We start from the raw sequence: 21110 nt of genomic DNA on the forward strand, positions 1-21110 counted from the left end.
GAGTTGCACAAAGGGACAAAAATGGCAGGAAAAGTGGTTAAAATGTGGCAAAAAATGGTAAAAGGGGGAAAATGGGGCAAAAAGTATCAAAAAGGGGTTAAAAGTGGAAAAAATTGTGCAAAAAAGTCATGAAAATGTGTTGAAAGTGGCAAAATACATGAAAAGTTGAAAAAAATTGATAAAATTGTTGCACAAAAGGGATAAAACATGCAGGAAAGTGGTTCAAAAGGAGGAAAAGAATGGCAAAAAATCAGATTAGAGAGAAACAAGGGGCAAAAATGATGAAAAATGGGTTCAAAATGGCAAAAAATAGCCTGGCAAAGTTGTGAAAAGAAAAGCAAAAACGAGCAAATAGTGGCAAAAATGATCAAAAATGGATTTAGAGTGGCAAAAAAATGTTGCAGAAATTGCCAAATACAGTAAAGAAAAGAGGTTAAAAAGAGCCAAAAAAAGAGTTAATGCTGGTGGTAGATCACGACTGGGGAGGCCCCATTCTCGGGGGCCCAGCCATCTCTGTGGGCGGGGCTGTCTTTGTGTTACAGATACTATGGATAGATAATACTGGTCACACATAAAAATTTCCTGTGTTCTGGAAAGAATGCAATAATAGTGTTAATATATATAATATGTTCACCAGACCAAAATGTTGAACTAATTTTTGTTTATTTGAAAGTCCAGCCCCCAGAGTCTCTGTCAGGACTGAATCCGTCCCCTTGTGCAGACGTACTTGATGATCCCTGTTATATTAGAACATTTCTGGAGCTGAACTGTGACATTAGCTATGCAAAGTTTAATTTGTGTGTTCATAAGAGTTCTAGTAACAGAAATGAGCCATGCAGTAACTCCATGACCTGTAGCACTGTGCATAACTTTGGATGGAATCATTAATACAGCACTGAAATAATTCATCACATGACATGAAATTCTAAATTACTATTAGAATTGGAAAAAAAAGAGGTCCAGCTGTTGAAAGTGTAATATTCTAAACAGTTTAACAACAAAGTATCTGTACAATGACTTTAGCAAGAATAGATATTAGACAGAAGGAGCAACTCCAGACTATTTTGGAAACCAGCGGGGATATAACGCCAGCATATGGAAGTTAAAAAAAGTTTTTTATGAGTTTTTTTTTTATTTATGAGCTCAAAAGTCATACTTACGTAATAAAACATCATAATTATGAACATAGAAGTCAAAATTAAGTCAAATCTATGAGAGAAAAAGACAAATTAAAGCCATAACTATGAGAACAAAACGAATGATTATGAGATAAGTAAAAGTTATTAGGAAAAAAAGTTTCAATTATGAAGGTAGAGGTCAAATTTATGAGATAAGGGTAAAAAAAACATTAGTGAAAAAATCAAAATTACAGCTTGTTCTTGTAATTTGTTTGTCATAATTATGACAGCACATTTGGAGGTGGACTCTGCTCAGCAGCAGGACCAGCAGGGTGCGCTACGGCGTAGCCTGGCATGAACAAACTAGTGATGGAAAAGTAAACCAGAATGGCGTTGTTTCAATCACCGTGCCCAAAAGTGAGCCCCACATCTTCCCAGCCAGTATGACCATCAAGTCCTTCTGAAAGAGGCAACACTCACTGGTGTTGGCTAATGCCACTATTATTGCCAAGTAATGTGACCCAACTTTAAAAATACTGAAATGTCCCTTTAAATTACCACTTTAGTTGAGTATTTTAACATACCAGTGATTTTACACCTAGTTAAGAAAATTCTGATCAAAGTAAATGTACTTTTACAAGAGCAGAATATTCCTGCCAGTTATCAGCTGCTGCTACCCCTCTCCAAGATGGCGGCCACACAGACGGATCTCAGAAACCCGGATGCGGTATCTACGTGTATCCTGATACTTGTCCACCTTCCTGTATGCTAGATACCTGACATACCAACCGTTAAACTCAACATAAAGTATATCAGTGACACTAAACGGCATCGAGTGAGTTAAAAATCAAACGTAGAAACCGTGTTTTAGGTGTAAAATGATAATTAGCACTGTAGCGGCCTGAGGTTCGTAGCTAACGCTAGCTTACTGATATGCTGTGCTAACCTGAGCTAACAGGATTAGCTCCAGGACTGAACACACTCCGAGGGGGGTTGGATGGACGTGACGCCCAGTCCGAGGTCCATTAAGCCGGGAGAGGTGTAAAGGTGAGTGTTTGCGGTACTGTCAGGTAGATAAGAGGTTTTTAAAGCGAACTGTTTGGTCAGCCTGGACCGTAACGACGAGTGAGATCTCCACCAGTGAATGTAAATAAACCAAAGACTTAAAACTCAGTTTATTACTGAGGATGTCCTGAATTAACCCGCTCTGTTTAGGATGTAAATGTGTCCTTTGGATGATTCCAGAGTCTGTTTATATTCTCCACAGTTCAGCACAATGCTACACCAAAGGAGGTAGGTGATAGTAGATACTGTAGAGCTGGTAGGTGTTGGTAGTACTAGACTCCTTATATCCGGTAATATCTGTTTTAATGACCAAGGGAGCAAAGAGGACAACAATATGGCACTGTACAGTTACTGAGATTAACGTTTATTAAAGTTAAAATATAAAACTAGCCTGTAAATATACTAATGAAAAAGTAAAAAATAATTCTCTGAAGTTTACTCAATGTAGGACTGAGATTTTATCAGATTTATCAGATATATTTCTGTTTTAGAAAGAGATAGGGGGACTACTACTACATTAGATTGTCTCAAACAAATAAAAGCCAGGGACAGTAAGTTTCTTGTTTTGTTTTGTTTTGTTTTTTTTTTTGTTTTGTTTTGTTTTTATAACATACGGTTCTTATGAAAATTATTAACCCCCTCATATGTTTTACCCTTGTATTGATTTTATAAATCAGTCATGGTCAATATAATTTGGCTGTTTTGACTCAAAAAATTTTTATAAGTGGCTGCAGAAATATTCACCCCATTTAAAGTGACTGAGCTAATCCAACAGAGGTCCAGACAGTTGGTGCTAGTAGTCTCACAGTAAAAGAAATTGGGATCTCCTGAGTGCAGTGAATGTGTCTTAGTGATTGTAGTCAAACAACACCTGAGTCTGGAAGGTCCAGTCACTGGTTCATCAGTATTCCTGGCTACCATTACACCATGAACATAAAAGAACACTCAGAGAAAAGGTTATTGAAAAGTCTAAGTCGGGGTATGGAGACAGAATCATTTCAGACTCTCTGAACATCCCCCAGAGTTCAGTTAAATCCATCCTGAAGACATAAAGGAACATGTCACATGTGTAAATCTGCCTAGATCAGACCGTCCTCACAGACTGAGTGGGCGTGCAAGAAGGAGACTAGTGAGAGAGGACACCAAGACACCTATGACTACTCTGAAGGAGCTCCAAGCCTCAGCAGCTGAGATGGAGAGACTCTGCAGACAACAACTGTTGGCCGGGTTCTTCACCAGTCAGAGCTTTATGGGAGAGTGGCAAAGAGAAAGACACTGTTGAAGAATGGAGTAAAATTCCAGAGTCCAGATGTTTGACCCTGACTGAGACCTATCCACACAGACTCAGAGAGACTGAGACCTATCCACACAGACTCAGAGAGACTGAGATCCACACAGACTCAGAGAGACTGAGACCTATCCACACAGACTCAGAGAGACTGAGACCTATCCACACAGACTCAGAGAGACTGAGACCTATCCACACAGACTCAGAGAGACTGAGACCTATCCACACAGACTCAGAGAGACTGAGACCTATCCGCACAGACTCAGAGAGACTGAGACTGCAGACAGAGGAGACTCTACTAAAGACTGACTAGAAGGAGGAGTATTTATGCTGCTTATTTTATTTAGGTACTGTTTATTGCAGGCAAACTCCCAAACACAGGCTATTGATGTATTTGTGCAATTTAGACAGTGCTCCTTCCCTTTGTGTTAGAAAAATGACTGAAGTTGTTGTATTCTTTAATGCTTTCTGATACTACTGATCATTGAATTAACAGATTTAGGTTTACTGAGAGTATCAGAGTACGGATATTCTGACAGCTGGAGTTCTGTGTTGGAGATATCTGTCCTGTGATTCCCAAAGTAGTTTCCATGAATTAGGCTGATTCCTGGTGGTATCATGTAATCACGGCCCTGTGTAACTCTCCGCTCTGTGGGGTTCGTTCAGGATGCTCCAGGGCCCGTACAGCAGTCTGGACCGGGACCGGCCTCTGATCCGGGTGCCATTCCCCTACCTTGTCCTCTTGGCGCTGCTGCTCGCTTTGACCGGCTTCATCGCCTGCGTCTTCATCTCACTGGTGTATCACCCCGAGGAGTCGACGTTCACACACTGCAGAGTAAGTCAGCAGGGGAACGGGAAAACCTGAATCCAATAAGAATTGGTTTTGAATGAAATCAAAAAGGATTTTTACCACAAAAATACTTTTTTTTCATATGTTTTACATGTGTCTAAATACAGTCCAGAGCCATTTTACATAAACAAGAAAAATAAAAAATAAAGTAATAAATAAATGTAAATAATGATATGTATAACAATTGATGAAACAGGAAATACTTGACAACAAACACTAAAACATATACCTTATGGTAAAAACAGACAAAATGAGTGTAACACAGCATGTGGCCCAATAACAGTGTGACCAAGACTATCTCGTTTTTATTAGGGATGCACGATATTATCAGCCTGATATCGGTATCGGCAGATATCAAAATTTCTGCTGATATGTACATCTGGTATTTTGGCCGTGAATATCAGCACATATCGACTGTAAAATTTGTCCAAATATATACTCATAGATTAGTGGAGTTTAAGGCTGAACAAACAGACCTATGTAAGTTGATATCTTTGTTTTTATTCCTCCTCATTCTTTAAACTTGAAAGTGTGTTTTTTTCATACTCAAACCTTAAATTGCGTTCAAAGGACTGAAGTTTTAGTTATGTAAAACATATTTAAATATCGGTATAGAATATCGGTTAAATCCAATATCGTGCATCCCTAGTTTTTAAGATGAGAAGCATCCCCACAGGATGATGCTGCCACCACCGTGCTCCACAGTGGGGATGGTGTGTTTTAAGGCTGTTGGAATGAATTTCGTGGTTCAGATATAATTAGAATATTTAAGAACATTAATATTTGAAAGCTGAAGTTGCTATTCGAACGTATTTTTAAAAATATTTTTGCTGTTTGTAATCATTCTTCTGTCTCTCCTTGGCCTCTTCTTCACCCATATGTAGGTGTAAGAACCAAATGTTTCGTCACGTGACATGATGAACAATAATGTTTTCACACACAGAGGCGCCACAGTGGCCTCCATCGGGGATGTTTATTGCCAAGGATTTGCACATGCTGGCGGTGGTTTGGCGAGTGAGGCTTGCTGATGTATGAGAGTAAAACCGCGACGCCCACCGACAGTAAGTAACCCGCTGTCGTGGTGGAAAATGTTCTGGTCCAGTATCCCCTCCTGTCCCAGCTGGCCCGCCATTACCTCCGTTAGGGCACCTCTGTCAGGGCGGAGAGTTTTCTCCACGGCTGGGACGATAGTGAACAAAAACGCTCTGTTCTTGATTCAGAAGACGTGGATCACCTCGTGTTTTTCGGTAAAAACATGTAGGGACAAGATAGTACCAATATTTGTAAATGTTTTTTTCATTATAAATGTGATGTCATCACCGCTGTAAGCGGCTCAGTTTGGTTTATTTTTGTTTGACATTTAATTTCTAACCCGTTTGTTCGTTTTAAAGATGACCATCAGTACCAAAATACCCGTTAAAGGCCTCTAAATGGTGCAGGTGGCTGTGTTTGCACTAAAAAAGTACATAAAAGTTAACATTACTACTTTTGCTTTTAGCTCATTATTAGTGGGGATGCTGAGCATCCACACTATTGATATTCGCATCGGCCATTTTGTTTATTCTTCTTCTTCCGTGCCGGCTATCTCCTCCATTTTCGTATCGACACGTTTAAACTTTAAAAATTTCAGTTTCTTCATCATTCGACTGCTATAACTTTTCTCATTTCTAAATTTAATAATTTTTAAAATATAGCTTTTTTCAGTTATTACTATGCTTTTTCAGCCATTGAATGCAATTTTCAGCTACTTTTAGGCCAAAATCATCTATTATTAGGTTATTTTCAGCTTTTTGAAGGCTACTGACAGCCCTAGTGTGTTTGTGGTGATGTCAGTGTTTGGCGTCTTGTCTGATGGTCTCAAAGCTCCATTCTGGTCTCATCAGACCAAAGAACTTTCTTCCTCTTGACCATGGAGTCTCCCACAGTCCTTCTGGTGAACTCTAGTCCAGATTGAATCTGAGTTTTCTTCAACAGTGTCTTTCTCTTTGCCACTCTCCCATAAAGCTCTGACTGGTGAAGAACCCGGCCAACAGTTGTTGTCTGCAGAGTCTCTCCATCTCAGCTGCTGAAGCTTGGAGCTCCTTCAGAGTAGTCATAGGTGTCACAAAGTGGAGTTTTTAACTGTTAGATATCAGTTTCTCAGGGTGTTATCGTGCAGTCTTCCTCCTGTAAAATAGTTTGACATTTTCATCATATTTTCATCCCTATCAGACGACCGCCGATAGGATCAGACGTGAGGAAAGGAAAACCTAAGTGTTGATTTCTCTGTCCTTTTTCACCAGGTATCAAACTACCTCCCGTCCATCAGCGCCGCCATCAGCCAGGTGCCCGAGCGTTACATCTGGCGCTGCTGTATAGGCCTGCACTCGGCGCCACGCTACCTTATTACCTTCACCTACTTCAGCTTCTACCGCCGCCGCTTCGAGAAGCTGCCGGAGCGTCTGCTGACCGGTCTGACACTCCTCTGCAGCCTGGCAGAAAACTCCGGCCTGCTGCTGCTCACATCCGTGGCATCCACCGAGACTTATAGTGAGCATTTTTTTAGGGGTGCACCGATCGATCGGCCAAAATCGGAATCGGCGCCGATTTCCTTAATTTTGGGGGATCGGCCGATACTTAGATAAGATCGGTGGATAAGATCGGTTTCATATCTACCTCTATCTACTAAAATGTGAAAAAGAAAAGACTAAGGGAACTAATATAATTTAGTAGTTTGGACAGCAATGCTCTAAACTTTTCATTTATATTTGAGAGAGCTACCTCATATGCAGTTAAAACAACAAGTTTGCATTGTTTCATGGGTATTGTTCAGTGTTTTTCAATAAAATAAGACTGGAACATTGAAGGTGTATGCTGTCAGTTATAAAAAAAAAAAAATCGGTATTGGCCAAAACCGGAATCAGCAGTTCAGGCTTTTTAAAGATCCGTGATCGGCCAGAAAATTGCAATCGGTGCACCCCTAGTATTTTTTTATTTAAGATGAAATAATGATCTGTTTTTAACTTTCTATGGCCAATAATCAATACAGCAGATACAAGCATGCAGACCACAGACCTAATGTTTCCCTCAAGAAAGACTGGGCGTTAACCTCCTAAGACCCTTCATGCACATATGAGGACATTACATTCTGGCTTGCCAACAACAATATTTCCACTTTAGAATTTTGGAGAAGATTGTCTGGACTGTCCACTCAAGTATAAGACATTTTCTTGAAATACTGGGAGAATTTGCTATGGAAATATCAGGAATTTTCATAGATATTTTAGGAATATATCTTAAAAATTTTCAAGAATATTGATGAAAAATTTGGGATCTTTTTTTGCATTTTTTGAAAACTTCATTTGAAGTGAGTTTGCAGTGAAATTGAGTGAGTATTTGTATTAAAAAATAGATTTTTTTAATCTTTGGGGGATTGTACGGTGGTGTATTGCGTTCACTTTAAAATTGAAAAAAAAAAAAAACTCGTGTTTTCAGGACATAACCATCTCAGAAATGGGATTTTTTTAAATTTATTTTTGATTTCCTGTATTTATGAGATACTATCTTGTAAAAACAGGAAATTCATAAAAACAGGAAAATCAAAATAAATAAATTTCTGTTTTTATGAGGTAGTTATGTTGTAAAAACAGAAGAATTTTTTTATGTTCAAGTGAATGCAATATGCCACTGTAGGATTGTTTTTGAAAATATAAGTCATTTTTGTGTTGACTTGGGCAATGTTCATTTTTAGGTATACTCGTGGAAACTTGAGAAATTTATTTTTTAATTTGGGAAAATTGAGGATTGAGAAGCATGTTTAAAATTTCTAGAATATAATGGAATTTTCAGGGTATTTTAATTTTCCATCCTTTTTTATGGAATCATGGGGAATATATTTGTTCATTTTGGAAAATTTACGTTGACATTTTGGGGATATTTTTTTCTTGTTTTGAAATTTTTCAGTAATTCAAGTGAAATTTTCGAAGCATCATCATTAAAATTTAAGCTTTATGATAAAGTTTTATTGAACCATTTGAGGAATATCTGAAGAAAATTTAGGGTGTCTTTTATGGGAAACTTTAAAAATAAATAAATGAATTTTGAAGTCATTTTTAGGTAGTTTCTTTGAAATTGAAGGGAATTTGTATTGATATTGTGTTTTATTTTTGGTCAAAATTAATTCCTGTCAAATACAGTACAAGACTAAGCTTTTAAACTTATCACGTCCAAATTATCCCAATAAGTGGGAGAAGCTAAAAATGCATTCCAAGCTAAAGCTCAGGTCTCAGGAGGTTAAAGCTTCTGAAACCCAGCCGTCTTCAGTGGAGGAAATCACAGAAACAGGAGTGTTGAATAAAATCTTCTGCTGTGTCCCTGTTAAATTTTTATGTAGAACTCGCAGACATGAGAAGGAAACGATCTGATGGTTTACCTCCGAGTGAAGAAGAAGAGTTAGATAAATGTAGAACTGGTCCTTTAATTAGATTTTAGATCTTCTGAATTATTTTTGATATAAATTCTTTGTAACGAGTTAAATGTGTTTACTTCCTGATTGGTTAACGAGCTCTCTGTGTCCGCAGGTGTTCACAAAAACGCCTTTATCGTGTTCATCGCTAGCTCGCTGCTGCACATGCTCATTACCTGCAGACTGTGGCAGGTGATCAAGAGACACTACATCAACCCAGAGGTAAACAGATCACCGTCTCTGTGTCTGTTTGGAGGAGGCTTTGTCACAGTTTCACTTTTAAAATTTGATCATTCTAGTAAAAATCAAACTAATCTGGATGCCTGCACAGATTTATAACTGATATATTGGCTGATAATATCGACTGTATTATTATTTCACAATGGGATCTGTGTGTGACGGGCTCGTTGATGATGATGCACATCGCAAAAATCTTCATCAAATACAAGTGTAGGAGAAGATCAGCAGGAGGCGACTGAAGAAATGCGCTAAAACAAGGGCTTAGGAAGCTTCAGTTAGAACAGAAGACAGCACCGCTCAATGAATGGACTTAGTGAAGAGACGCACCGCCAGCAGACTTCCTCTGCGCTCTTTTTCTCACATTCCAAACACAAGTAATATAACTATATTATAATCAGCACAGAATATGTAAGTTAAACTAGGGGTGAACAATTTGGAAAAACACAGCAAATTTGATATGAATTGTTATGCTGGAGGAGTGATTATTTTTTATGTTTTTCTCATTCTGATGAAGAAAAACATGAACAGGAAAAGTAGGAGTTTTTCTAAACTATTTTAAGAAGACTCTTGAATGTTCCTATAATTAGTAGAGCCTAAGGAAATACTGCACTTTCTGTGGGCCGTATTGCGATTTGATCTCATTTGTGATTAATTGTCCAGCCCTAGCTTACAGAATTTAAGGTCCCTCCCCATGTACCTGACGTCCAGACCAGTGATACACAACCTGTGGCTCTGGAGCCTCATGTGGCTCTTTTGTGATGATTTGTGGCTCTTTTATGTCTTAATTTGGAATATTATTACCCCAGAAAACCTTAAAAAGGGGAAACTTTGACCTCAGAAGTTATTCACATTAATCAGTGTGTTTCCCAGACTCATACAGAAGGCTTTGATTGTCAAACACAATTGTCCCATTTTACATTCATCCCACTTTTGCCCTTTTTCACCATTTTGTGCCACTTCTCAACCAATTAAGTTACCTTTGCCAGTAAGTACCCCTTTTTTTGCAAATTTTTGACTCTTTTTTTGCCACTTTTTGTCCATTTTTACCCTTTCTATCTGTGTTTTTGCCCCTTTTCACCCATTTAAGCTAAATTTGCAATTAAAAACATGTTTTCCCCTACTGTTTCACACATTTTTACCACTTATTTTTGCCACCTTTTCCCATTTTTGCCCTTTTTCACCATGTTTTTGCCACTTTTCACCCATTTAGGCTACCCTTTGCCATTCAGTCCCCCTTTTTCCCATTTTTTTGCCCATTTTTGCCTCTTCTTTTTGCCCTTTTGTCCCATTTTTGCCCCTTTTCGTCATTTTTTTCACAACTTTTTGCCCATTTAAGCTATCTTTTGCCATTAAATAACACTTGTTTCCTCTTTTTTTTTTAGCCATTTTAGCCACAATTAGCCCATTTTTGCCCCTTTTCACCATTTTTTGCCAATTTAAGTTCCCTTTTGCCATTAAATACCACGTTTCCTTTTTTTTTGCCACTCTTGACTGCTTTTTGCCCATTTTAGTCACTTTTCTCTCATTTTTTACCACGTTTTTGCCACTTTTCACCACCTAGATTGTGGCTCTTGCAAAGGTATTTTTCAACAACATGAGCAGGGTTGAGTAACGCTGACCCAGACTCTACTCTCCTTTGCTGAAGGATGGTCAGTATCTCCTAGGCTAAAGGAGATAATAAAGGAAGTAATGAAGCACCTTTCCTCATCAGTTAGAGAATTAGAACAGTCTTTATCATGGCCGACACTAAAATACTCCTGAGTCGTTTCACTCAGTTAGGAACCTTCCTAAAGCCAAAAGGACTATTCAAACGGATCCACAGACTCTGTCTTCTCTCCTCCTCTGTTAAATAAAGGCTTAAAAAGACCAAAAATGATCTTTTAAAGAACCTTTGGAACTTTGATGGCCTTAGGATTTAAAATTCTGAACGTTTCTTTTCATAAATAAAATCTGTCAGAGACAAATAATGCATGAAGAATGTAAAAACCGTCATGACTCTTTGAGTTTCTCTGAATGAGCCCGGACTCACAGGCTTGTTTTGTGTTGTCTGTGGCTTCAGCGCCCCCTGCTGTTGAAAGGTCTGTACTGCACGTCAAAGAAGGAAATGTTACTGCGTCATATCATCATCATCATCACTGTTATCAAAAAGCTATAAAAAGAGCTGGAAAAGCATGAAGTTGGATCTTAATTATTTAAATTCATTCTAACTCATTCTAGCCAGTATGCAAATACAGAAAAGACCGGGTCAAAGTGACACCAAACACAAAAACATTTCAGTACTGCTTAAAGATAAAATATGTTTCCTTTATAGTCCTATAAAGTGAAATATTCTGAGTGTTTTATATTTTACCTTTTTTAATGTCTTTGCTTTTCATGAGAGATTTTAAAGTCATCATCAGAACATTTCTACATCCATCAGCTATGATCACTACTCTTTACAACAATGGGATTTTAACCACAGGGAGCTGTTCCAGATCACTACCAAGGGTACAACGTTACTGCCTCTGACCAACTTTACCATTCAGAGACCACTCCCATCCATTCAGAGACCACTCCCATCTATTCAGAGACCACTCCCATCCATTCAGAGACCACTCCCATCCCGTCAGAGACCACTCCCATCCATTCAGAGACCACTCCCATCTATTCAGAGACCACTCCCATCTATTCAGAGACCACTCCCATCCCGTCAGAGACCACTCCCATCCATTCAGAGACCACTCCCATCCCGTCAGAGACCACTCCCATCCATTCAGAGACCACTCCCATCCTTTCAGATACCACTTTCATCCTCTCTTCCACCTGCACTGCCTTGGCTCTGATAGATCTGGCTTTAGTAACGCCGGTGTTGGAGCAAACAGCCCAAACAGGTAGTGCTAGGCTGGGGTGGAGGAGGTGGAGCTTTAGTCTGTAAAGGAGGAGGCTGGGATAGAGGAGGTGAAGCTTTAGTCTATAAAGGAGGAGGCTGGGGTGGAGGAGGTGGAGCTTTAGTCTATAAAGCAGGAGGCTGGGGTGGAGGAGGTAAAGCTCTAGTCTATAAAGGAGGAGGCTGGGGTGGAGGAGGTGGAGCTTTAGTCTGTAAAGGAGGAGGCTGGGATGGAGGAGGTGAAGCTTTAGTCTATAAAGGAGGAGGCTGGGGTGGAGGAGGTGGAGCTTTAGTCTATAAAGCAGGAGGCTGGGGTGGAGGAGGTAAAGCTCTAGTCTATAAAGGAGGAGGCTGGGGTGGAGGAGGTGAAGCTTTAGTCTATAAAGGAGGAGGCTGGGGTGGAGGAGGTGGAGCTTTAGTCTATAAAGGAGGAGGCTGGGGTGGAGGAGGTGAAGCTTTAGTCTATAAAGGAGGAGGCTGGGGTGGAGGAGGTAAAGCTTTAGTCTATAAAGGAGGAGGCTGGGGTGGAGGAGGTGGAGCTTTAGTCTATAAAGGAGGAGGCTGGGGTGGAGGAGGTAAAGCTTTAGTCTGTAAAGGAGGAGGCTGGGGTGGAGTAGGTGAAGCTTTAGTCTATAAAGGAGGAGGCTGGGGTGGAGGAGGTAAAGCTTAGTCTATAAAGGAGGAGGCTGGGGTGGAGGAGGTAAAGCTTTAGTCTATAAAGGAGGAGGCTGGGGTGGAGGAGGTAAAGCTTTAGTCTGTAAAGCAGGAGGCTGGGGTGGAGGAGGTGAAGCTTTAGTCTATAAAGGAGGAGGCTGGGGTGGAGGAGGTGAAGCTTTAGTCTATAAAGGAGGAGGCCCGGGTGGAGGAGGTGAAGCTAACTTGCGCGCTCCTAGAATAGAATGAGCTAGTTATTTTTGTTCATATAGCAAATTTGATACCAGTTACTTTATTAAAGGGGATTATCATTTTTATGTCACTCATTTTGACTAAAACAAAACATACATACATGAAACACAAAGAGGAGGATTTTTGTAAACCATTATTTAAAAAAAGGACCCTTGCATGTTTTATAATGTGCATAAAATCTCTGCTGCTGCTGTAAAAATGAATGTATTGAACTGCTATTTTGACACATTTTAAGTTAAAGAAATATCGCCATTTCTGCGATTTGTAAATTGCAGCAGGCTATACTGCGATTTAATCTTATTTGTGGTTAATTGCCCAGCCCTAGCCTGAAGTGGGCGGAGTTAGCTTTGAGCTGGCGGTTTACTTGTAACTTTAAACTTTCTTTCTGTCACAGGAAGTGACATCATATCACTGGAAGCTGCGTATCTTCCTGTTCAACATCAGCTGTTGTGCTGTGGCAGCGTACTTCTTCAGACGCCACAACAAGTACTGCGAGGAGGGAGGTGAGTGCCGACGTCCTCTCCCCCCATACATACACGTAGAGGCTGCCTGAGCCTCATGGCGGTGTCGGGGCCATCGTGGGAAAAGGCTCAAAATGTCCCAGTATTAGGGTCAGAGGGTCAGCTGGTTTAGTGGTTGTCTACTTAGCTCTGTAGTGCACTGTGACCTCCTATAGGGGGCAGCATAACCTGATAGAGGATCACTACAGTCATCCTTGTTAGTAAGTCATGAAATCATTTATAACCAGTATGATTTTAGAGTCAAAATCAGCCATAGTGTCAGTAATTCCCTTGTAATATTAAAACATGTGGTAGTGTATTTAAAAAATATATATACTACCTCAATACTTCAATCCTTACAAAAACACTAAAAAGTTTCTGAAAGAAAAATGAAAAGGACTTCAGCTTACATAAGTCCCTCAGTCTGATGGACCGAGATCTTAGTGGATTTCTTTACTCAAACCCAATAAATTATTAGTAAATACAGCTCATGTTTACAGCTTATAGGCCAATCTTCACCACCAAGAGAAGTCAATATTCACAGTTCCTACACTGCGTTCCAAATTATTATGCAAATGGTATTTTCACGTCATCAACGGTTAGAGCATAATTCCGATTTTATCAAACAAACCTCCCAGTTAGGTCTGCATAGATGCTCATGCCACACCTGACAACAGAATCTACATGCTCATTTCTATGGTCCTGTGAGCGATGCCGTCCTGCTCTGACGGGCTCTAGGTCTTCATCCTCACTCCGTGTCTGTCCTCTCTGTCCCACAGTCTATACGCTGTTCGCCTTCTTTGAGTACATGGTGGTCCTCTCCAACATGGCCTTCCACCTGACCGCCTTCTGGGACTTTGGGAACAAAGAGATGATGGTGGCCACGCCCCCTGAAGACAAGAGATACTGATCTGTGGACGTTTTTAAAGAATGGTGAAACAATAAAGACGCTAGGAGACATGGGGACGTTTTTACTGAAGGCGTCATGGACTCTGTGAGAGAACTGATGCCTGCAGTCGTCACTGCAGCGGAGATTAAACTCGCCATCATTCCAAACGTGGCCCATTATCACCATGAACTAGTGTGTGATGGTGCTAGTTTCACCAGGGGCCTGACGGTGGGGATCTGCAGCCAGACTGTAGCCTCTAAACGTACATTTGTCACAGATCTGTTTCAACCAGGTCATCTTTATGTGCAGAAACAGCCATGGATGATGTTTAAAAATATTTTATTAACAGCGTTAACACTGGTCGTGATGTTTCAACTCTTCTAAAGCTGCGGTTCTCAACCTTTTCAGCCTGAGACCTCCAAAATAAAGGTGCCAGAGACCAGGGACCCCCACTGGACCTGAAGGTGGTTGAACAGCCAGGAACATTCAAGAATAATCAAGGCTGCCCATAAGGAGGGATAAAAGGGGAGATTTCTGGCACCCAACCAAACTGGGGGCCAATGGAGGTCAGCAAAACCACGGTCCATAGTAAAGTTAAGCTGTGATATTTCAAAATTAACCTGCTAATATAACCTCTCTTATCAAAGAAACAAAAATCTTTTTTCAATCATTTAAGTAGTAAATAGCCTTCTTAAAAATGTAAATCTCTTTTGTTACAAAAAATTAAAATGGTTTTAAAAAATGGTTCAGTGGGGTAATAATGGCAAAAAAAATGGTGGAAAAGGTGGTAGAAATGGGTTAGAAGTGGCAAAAAGGCAAAAATGGGTTAAAGTGACAAAAATGGGCATAAATAGTGGTAAAAAGGAATTAAAATATGGCTGAAATGGCTTTGAATTGGCAAAAGTGGGTGGAAATTTGGTGAAACATGATTAAAAATTTTATTTAAACCGGCAAGGGTTAATTGAGAAAGAAAAATTAGGCAGATATTGTCAAAAATTGGTTAAACTAGCAATAATGGGCATATCAAATGGTGAAATGTGGTTAAAATGGGAAAAAATGGGTGTAAAAGGTGGTAAAAAGGGTTTAATAGTAGCAGTAATGGTTCAACTGAGGCAACATTAAACTTAAGTGGCAAGAATTGGTTTAGAAGTGATCAAAACAGGCAGAAAAAAAGTGGTGAAAAGACTTTAAACTGACAAAAATAGGCGTTAAATGGTAAAAATGTTTAAATTGGTAGGAAAAAAATATGAAAGGGGTAAAAAAAAATGACAAAATTGGTGTTAAGTGGCAACAGTGTAATTGCTGTGAATAAAAAATTTTCTTAGTTTTTTTAGGGCATCTGGAGACCCCCTTTCAGTGTCTCGTGACCCCCAAGGGGGTCCCAACCCCTAGGTTGAGAACCACCGTTCTAAACAATGAGAGCCATCTCACATTTAAGTACCAGCTTCCTTTATTCCATGTTTGTTGCTGCTTTAAAAACATAAAAATGCCAAATAAAGAGTGTTTGGGAGAAGAAAGGCCAGCTCTGTCGGCTGAGATGGATCCAGATTTCTAAGAAGGGCTACGTTCCCATCACTACCACTGAGGCTGGATGGAGGTTATCCATGGAAACACAAGACAGCCAAACTCACCTTTAGTCTAACGCCATCTTGTGTCTCTGTGACGTCTGTGAACGCTGCAGCTCATTATCTGTCAGCGCCGTGTGACGGTTACTCACCAGCTCTAAACTGGATCCACATGTCAGCATTAGGACAGGAAACACTCACAGATTGGCTTTTGTTCAGGTCAATAAATGTGACAGCAGCTCCACGAGGCTGAGCTGTCTGTGAGGACGCCACATCTGCACAGTTTTCATCTTAAGAGGTGTTGGAAATGCTACTGAGCCAGGCTGCTGAGAGTCCATAATGTAAACTTTGATATTCAGAGCCTATACAAAGTTTTCACCCATGAATGTTTTACCCTTTCATTTATTTTATAAATCGATTATACTCAATAAAATTTGACTTTTTAGACTGATGAACCCTCTTTAATGTCAAAGTGGAAACAGATTTCTACAGAGGAATGTCAATGAAATAAAAATCTGTCATGTAAAATCAGTGACTGCAGAAATATTCACCTCGTTTAGAGTGACTGAGCTAATCAGCAGAGGTCCAGACAGTTGGTGCTAGTAGTCTCACTGTTAGTGAAATGGGGATCAGCTGAGTGCAGTGATAAAGACTCCTGAGTCTGGAAGGTCCAGTCACTGGTTCATCAGTATTAATGGCTACCATTACACCATGAAGACAAAAGAACACTCAGAGAAAAGGTTATTGAAAAGTCTAAGTCAGAGGATGGAGACAGAAACATCTCCAAGTCTCTGAACATCCCCCAGAGTTCAGTTAAATCCATCATGAAGAAATGAAGGAATATGTCACATGTGTAAATCTGCCTAGATCAGACCGTCCTCACACACTGAGTGGGCGTGCAAGAAGGAGACTAGTGAGAGAGGACACCAAGACACCTATGACTACTCTGAAGGAGCTCCAAGCTTCAGCAGGAAGCTGTTGCTGTAAAGATCACGCCGGAACGGCCTGAAGTGTCGCTGCCGTGGAGCTGAAGAAACAGAATTCCTGACATGTCATTGGAGGATTTGAACAGGAAGTGGACTTCTGGAACTAGAGCTGCTGGAACTGTGGGCCGTCAGCGCTGAGCTCTTTATCTAAATCTCTTTATCTCTCCTCACAGTTAAGTTCAGATGATGGTGTTGGAGGGACGCTCATATTTATTTCTATAATGCAAAGGATATCTTTTCTATGGTGGCCTTGAAGGACATTTGTGCCACTTTTTCCCAGCCTTTTACTGTTTTAACGTGTAAAAAAATCACAGATCCAGTGAATGAACAGAAATGTGTTTTTACATGTTTGATGCTGCTTCAACACGTGGAAATAAAAATTATTACCATTATTCTTACATGTTTGTTTTTTACTTGAGACGTTAAAAACAACATTAAATACATGATGCTGAGAGTTTATTCACTACATGGACAAAAGTATTTGGCCACACCTGTTAATGACTGAATCCAGGTGTTCCAGTCAGACCCACAGGTGTATAAAATCCTCACCTGTCCATGCAGCCTCAAACATCTGGGATCCTAAACCAGTGATACTCAACATGTGGCTTTTGTGACTATTTGTGGCTCTTTTTTAATATTTTTCCCCCAGAAAACCTTAGGAAGGGATTTTTTTTTGCCCTTTTCACATTGTTTTGCCACTTTTCACCATTTATGCTACCTTTTTGTCATTAAACACTCGTTTTTCTTACTTAATTCCCATTTTTGCTACTTCTTTTTACCACTTTTTTCCAATTTTTGCCCGTTTCACAATTTTTTGCCACTTTTCGCCACTGTAAGCTATCTTTTATCATTAACTACCACTTGTTTCCTATTTTTTGCCACTTTTCCAATTTTTTTCCACTTTTATCCCATTTATCCCCTTTTTGCCACTTTTCCCCCATTTAAGCTACCTTTTGCCATTAAATACCACTTTTATCCCAGTTTTTGCTACTTTTTTATGCCACTTTTTCCCCACTTTTTGCCACTTTTATCTAATTGTGTCCTTTTTCACCTTTGTTCACCACTTTTCGCCCATTTAAGCTACCTTTTGCCATTAAATAACACTTGTTTCCTATTTTTGCCCATTTTTTGCCACTTTAATCCAGTTTTTTTGCCCTTTTTTGTTGACTGCTTTTTGCCCATTTTTGCCACTTTCCACAACAGTTTTGCCATGTCTTTCCCCTTTTGGACCATTTTTTGCCTCCTATAACTTATCTTTTGGCACTTCTCACCCACTTCGCTACTTTCTGACCCTTTATTCATTTTTTTCTCCCATTTTCACCCATATTTGCTGCTTTTTGACCATTTTTATCACCATTAACTTATTTCTATGCTACTTCAAGCGGTTTTTGCCCCTTTTACCCACTTCGATTGTGGCCTTTGCAACAGTATTTTTCACCAGTTTGGCTCTTTGTTTGAGTAAGCCTGTCCTAAACGGTTGTTCTGAAGAGCTCAGAGACTTCCAGTGTGGTTCTGTGATGATGGCATCTTTGTTCCCATTTCAGTCAGCTGTCCGTGATATTATTAGAGAGTGGAAGAGTTTAGGAACAACAGCAACTCAGCTGTGAAGCAGAAGACCACATAAAATCACAGAGCGTGGTCAGCGACTGCTAAGGCTCATGGGAAGTCTCCAAGTCTGCTGCAATGCTAAGCTTCCAACAGTCTGGGGAAGGCCCTTTTCTGATCCAGCAGGACTGTGGCCCAGAGACCAGAGAAGGACTAGAAAGACTAGAGCCCTGATCTCAACCTCAGCCAGCACCTTTGGGATGAACTGGAACAGAGATTGTGGTCCAGGCCTTCTGGTCCAACATCAGAGCCTGACCAGAGTGAATGGACACACATTCTCTCCAGATTGTTGAGAAAGCTTCCAGGAAGAGTGGAGGCTGTTAGAGCTGGAAAAGAGGGAAACTTTATATTAAGGCATGTGGATCTGAATACAGTGTTATTACAGCTGGTGGAATGGATAGACGGTCAAATACTTTTGTCCATATGGTGTATCTGTGTCGTTACAGGATTAGAAAAAGAAGGAAATGTTTGAGAGGGAGATATTTAAATGAAGCAAACATTCAAAGTGAAGAAGAAGAAACCCTGCAGAGGTGTGTGTTAACGCGGACCCTGACTTTGGACAGGACTCCTCTTCTGGTGTTTTAACAGAGAGTCTGCAGGAGACGGGGACAGGAAGAGGACGTGACTCGTCGCCTCTGAGGAGGAAAAGTCGACATCCTGAAACCCTGCAGAGAGAGAAGTCACAGGAACGGCCTCCACTATCTTTAAAGTTCAGCCCACCAGCTCCAGTCCTGCTCGCTCTATATTTGAGATCCATGTTTGACATCATCAGCAGAAATAAAAACGGGTTAATGACTGTTTTACTCTGTTGTTGAACACGCTTGGCTGGGTCAGATGCACAGATGCAGGACTGAGTGGTTTGGTAGGCTCCACTCTTCTCCAGTTTATCTTATTATTTCATTCTTACTTTCCCTCATCTACCATTTGGACAAGTGTTACTGTCAGCTCAGCAAAAATCTAAAGACTGTTTCTAAACAATCGTCTGGAAATAAGCACGAAGACGGTCTATCGTTGCTGCTTCACCTGGTGAACACCTGTAGCCACAAGGAGGACCTGATCGCCTTCAAAACCCGATGTTACATCAGACGTCAGACGGATTCATTTCTGTGGACATGGCTACATGGTTATAGTCTCCTCCTTCCTCCAGGAAGCCACGTCGGGACCCGGGCCTTCGGCTACTCGACAGGGATGTTCACCTTAATCCTGGCCCCATACTACAGTTAAAGGCTCGCGGTTTGGATACTCAGTTTGGATGGTCGGCGTTCATCCTCACAGACAGAATGTCAGACACTCAGATTGTGGGCCCTGGCTCAGGCGTGTCAGTGATCTGATCAGATGTTTGACACCGTAAAGCTCCTGTCATTGCTAAATTAAAGCTGAAGTTTATTGAATATGAAGCCTTAGATTGATCCTCATCTGTAACTAGTTATTAATCTACTTCTTACGTTAGGTAACCTGTGAAAACATCGATGTGTTTGTAAAACTTCAGGCTGCAGACTATTTTACAACAAGATCAGCGCACCCCGGATTTCTGACTTAATCTAGCTTGATTTTAACACCAGCTGAACTTTTACTTTATTTTTTTAATGCGGTGAATTCTCACAGCACAGAAAGAAATGTTCTTGTGTTTCAAATACACGGGCCAGACGTGGCCATCAAACAGGCCGGGTAGATCTGGCACCGTGTAGTTCCTAGAGCACCTCCTCTTTTTACATTCTTCATACGGGATGGAAATAAAGTAACGTTGGTTCAGCACGTCGATCAAAGGTTCGTAGGTGTAAAGCAGAAAGCCTTCCACAATAAGGATGTGAGTCTCCTCCTTAGTGTCAGACTTTGGGACGATCTCAGTGTCCAGGGTGTTATTAACGCCATGAGATTTCTCAAACTTCACCGGGTTACAACCCGGCTGAAGATCCAGGTATTTGGGGATGCCTTGGAAGCTGCCATTGAATCTGTGAACGATGAGAGCGTGGAAGCTGAAGACCAGTGCACCTACCTCAGCTGAGTAATCCATCGATCTGCTGAGAGGCTGAGATCAACCACAGACTTGGACTAGAACACGGGGCGATGGATTCACTGAGAAAGACTGGTTTAGTCTACTCTAATGAGGTCTGGATGTTCACTGAGCCAACCAGGCTCCTTTGTGACTACTTCTCATCAGCACGTCTTCAGGTATCGTTGTTAGACCGTGTCTCCAATGATCAGGAGAGCGGGGGAATGTTCCAGGAACGGCAGCTGCACTGTACTGGGCCTGATCCAGATCATCGCGTACGCGGTGGGCTGGTCCAGACGTCGAGGAACGGGAGGGGTCTGTTGGGAGGATGCCTGGAGAGATGGGGCATGGTCCTGGAGGATGGCCCTCAGGAGGACTGAGCAGTCCAGGACCAAGGTCGATGTGGCGAACTGACACACGCTCCCACACCTACTGACCCCCAGACCTGACATGGTTAAAAAATATATATAGCTAAAACGTGCACATAAATACTAATTTATGATATTAATATCATTCCTGGACAGCTGGGTAAGCAAATGAAGCGCACCTTCTCTAAGGTCTAAGGTGGAGGCAGTAGAGGGGCTAAAGCTACACGATGGACAGATCGTCTCTACCTTAGAGAAGGTGCGCTCATTTTACTGACCCAGCTGTCCAGGAATGATATTAATATTATTAATTAGTATTTCATGTGCACGTCGTAGCCGCAAATCAGTATTTGGTGGCCACAAATTGGTATTTCGCGGCCACAAATTAGTATTTGGTGGCCAAAAAATGGTATTATCTGCGTACATTATA

The 21110-nt window shown here is 40.7% G+C and overlaps 1 protein-coding gene across 3 annotated transcripts; it reads left to right on the forward strand.

The window, feature by feature from the left end:
- Positions 1-1868: 1868 nt before the first annotated feature.
- Positions 1869-17081, forward strand: pgap2 (post-GPI attachment to proteins 2). Of its 3 annotated transcripts, XR_005992696.1 has the most exons (7): positions 1869-2165; positions 4138-4306; positions 6604-6850; positions 8881-8987; positions 13172-13280; positions 14057-14732; positions 16599-17081. XR_005992696.1 is itself a non-coding variant. In XM_041802194.1 (6 exons), the coding sequence occupies exons 2-6, from the start codon at positions 4139-4141 to the stop codon at positions 14185-14187; spliced, it is 762 nt and encodes a 253-aa protein (XP_041658128.1). In that variant the 5' UTR covers positions 1869-2165; position 4138; the 3' UTR covers positions 14188-14915. The 3 variants fall into 3 exon arrangements, 2 of the variants coding, with proteins under 2 accessions (XP_041658128.1, XP_041658129.1); XM_041802194.1 differs by lacking the exon at positions 16599-17081 and having other exon boundaries at positions 14057-14915; XM_041802195.1 differs by lacking the exons at positions 1869-2165; positions 4138-4306; positions 16599-17081 and adding an exon at positions 5279-5382 and having other exon boundaries at positions 14057-14915.
- Positions 17082-21110: the final 4029 nt, after the last annotated feature.

The sequence above is a fragment of the Cheilinus undulatus genome, linkage group 12 (genome assembly GCF_018320785.1).
Source record: "Cheilinus undulatus linkage group 12, ASM1832078v1, whole genome shotgun sequence".
Taxonomy (NCBI): domain Eukaryota; kingdom Metazoa; phylum Chordata; class Actinopteri; order Labriformes; family Labridae; genus Cheilinus; species Cheilinus undulatus.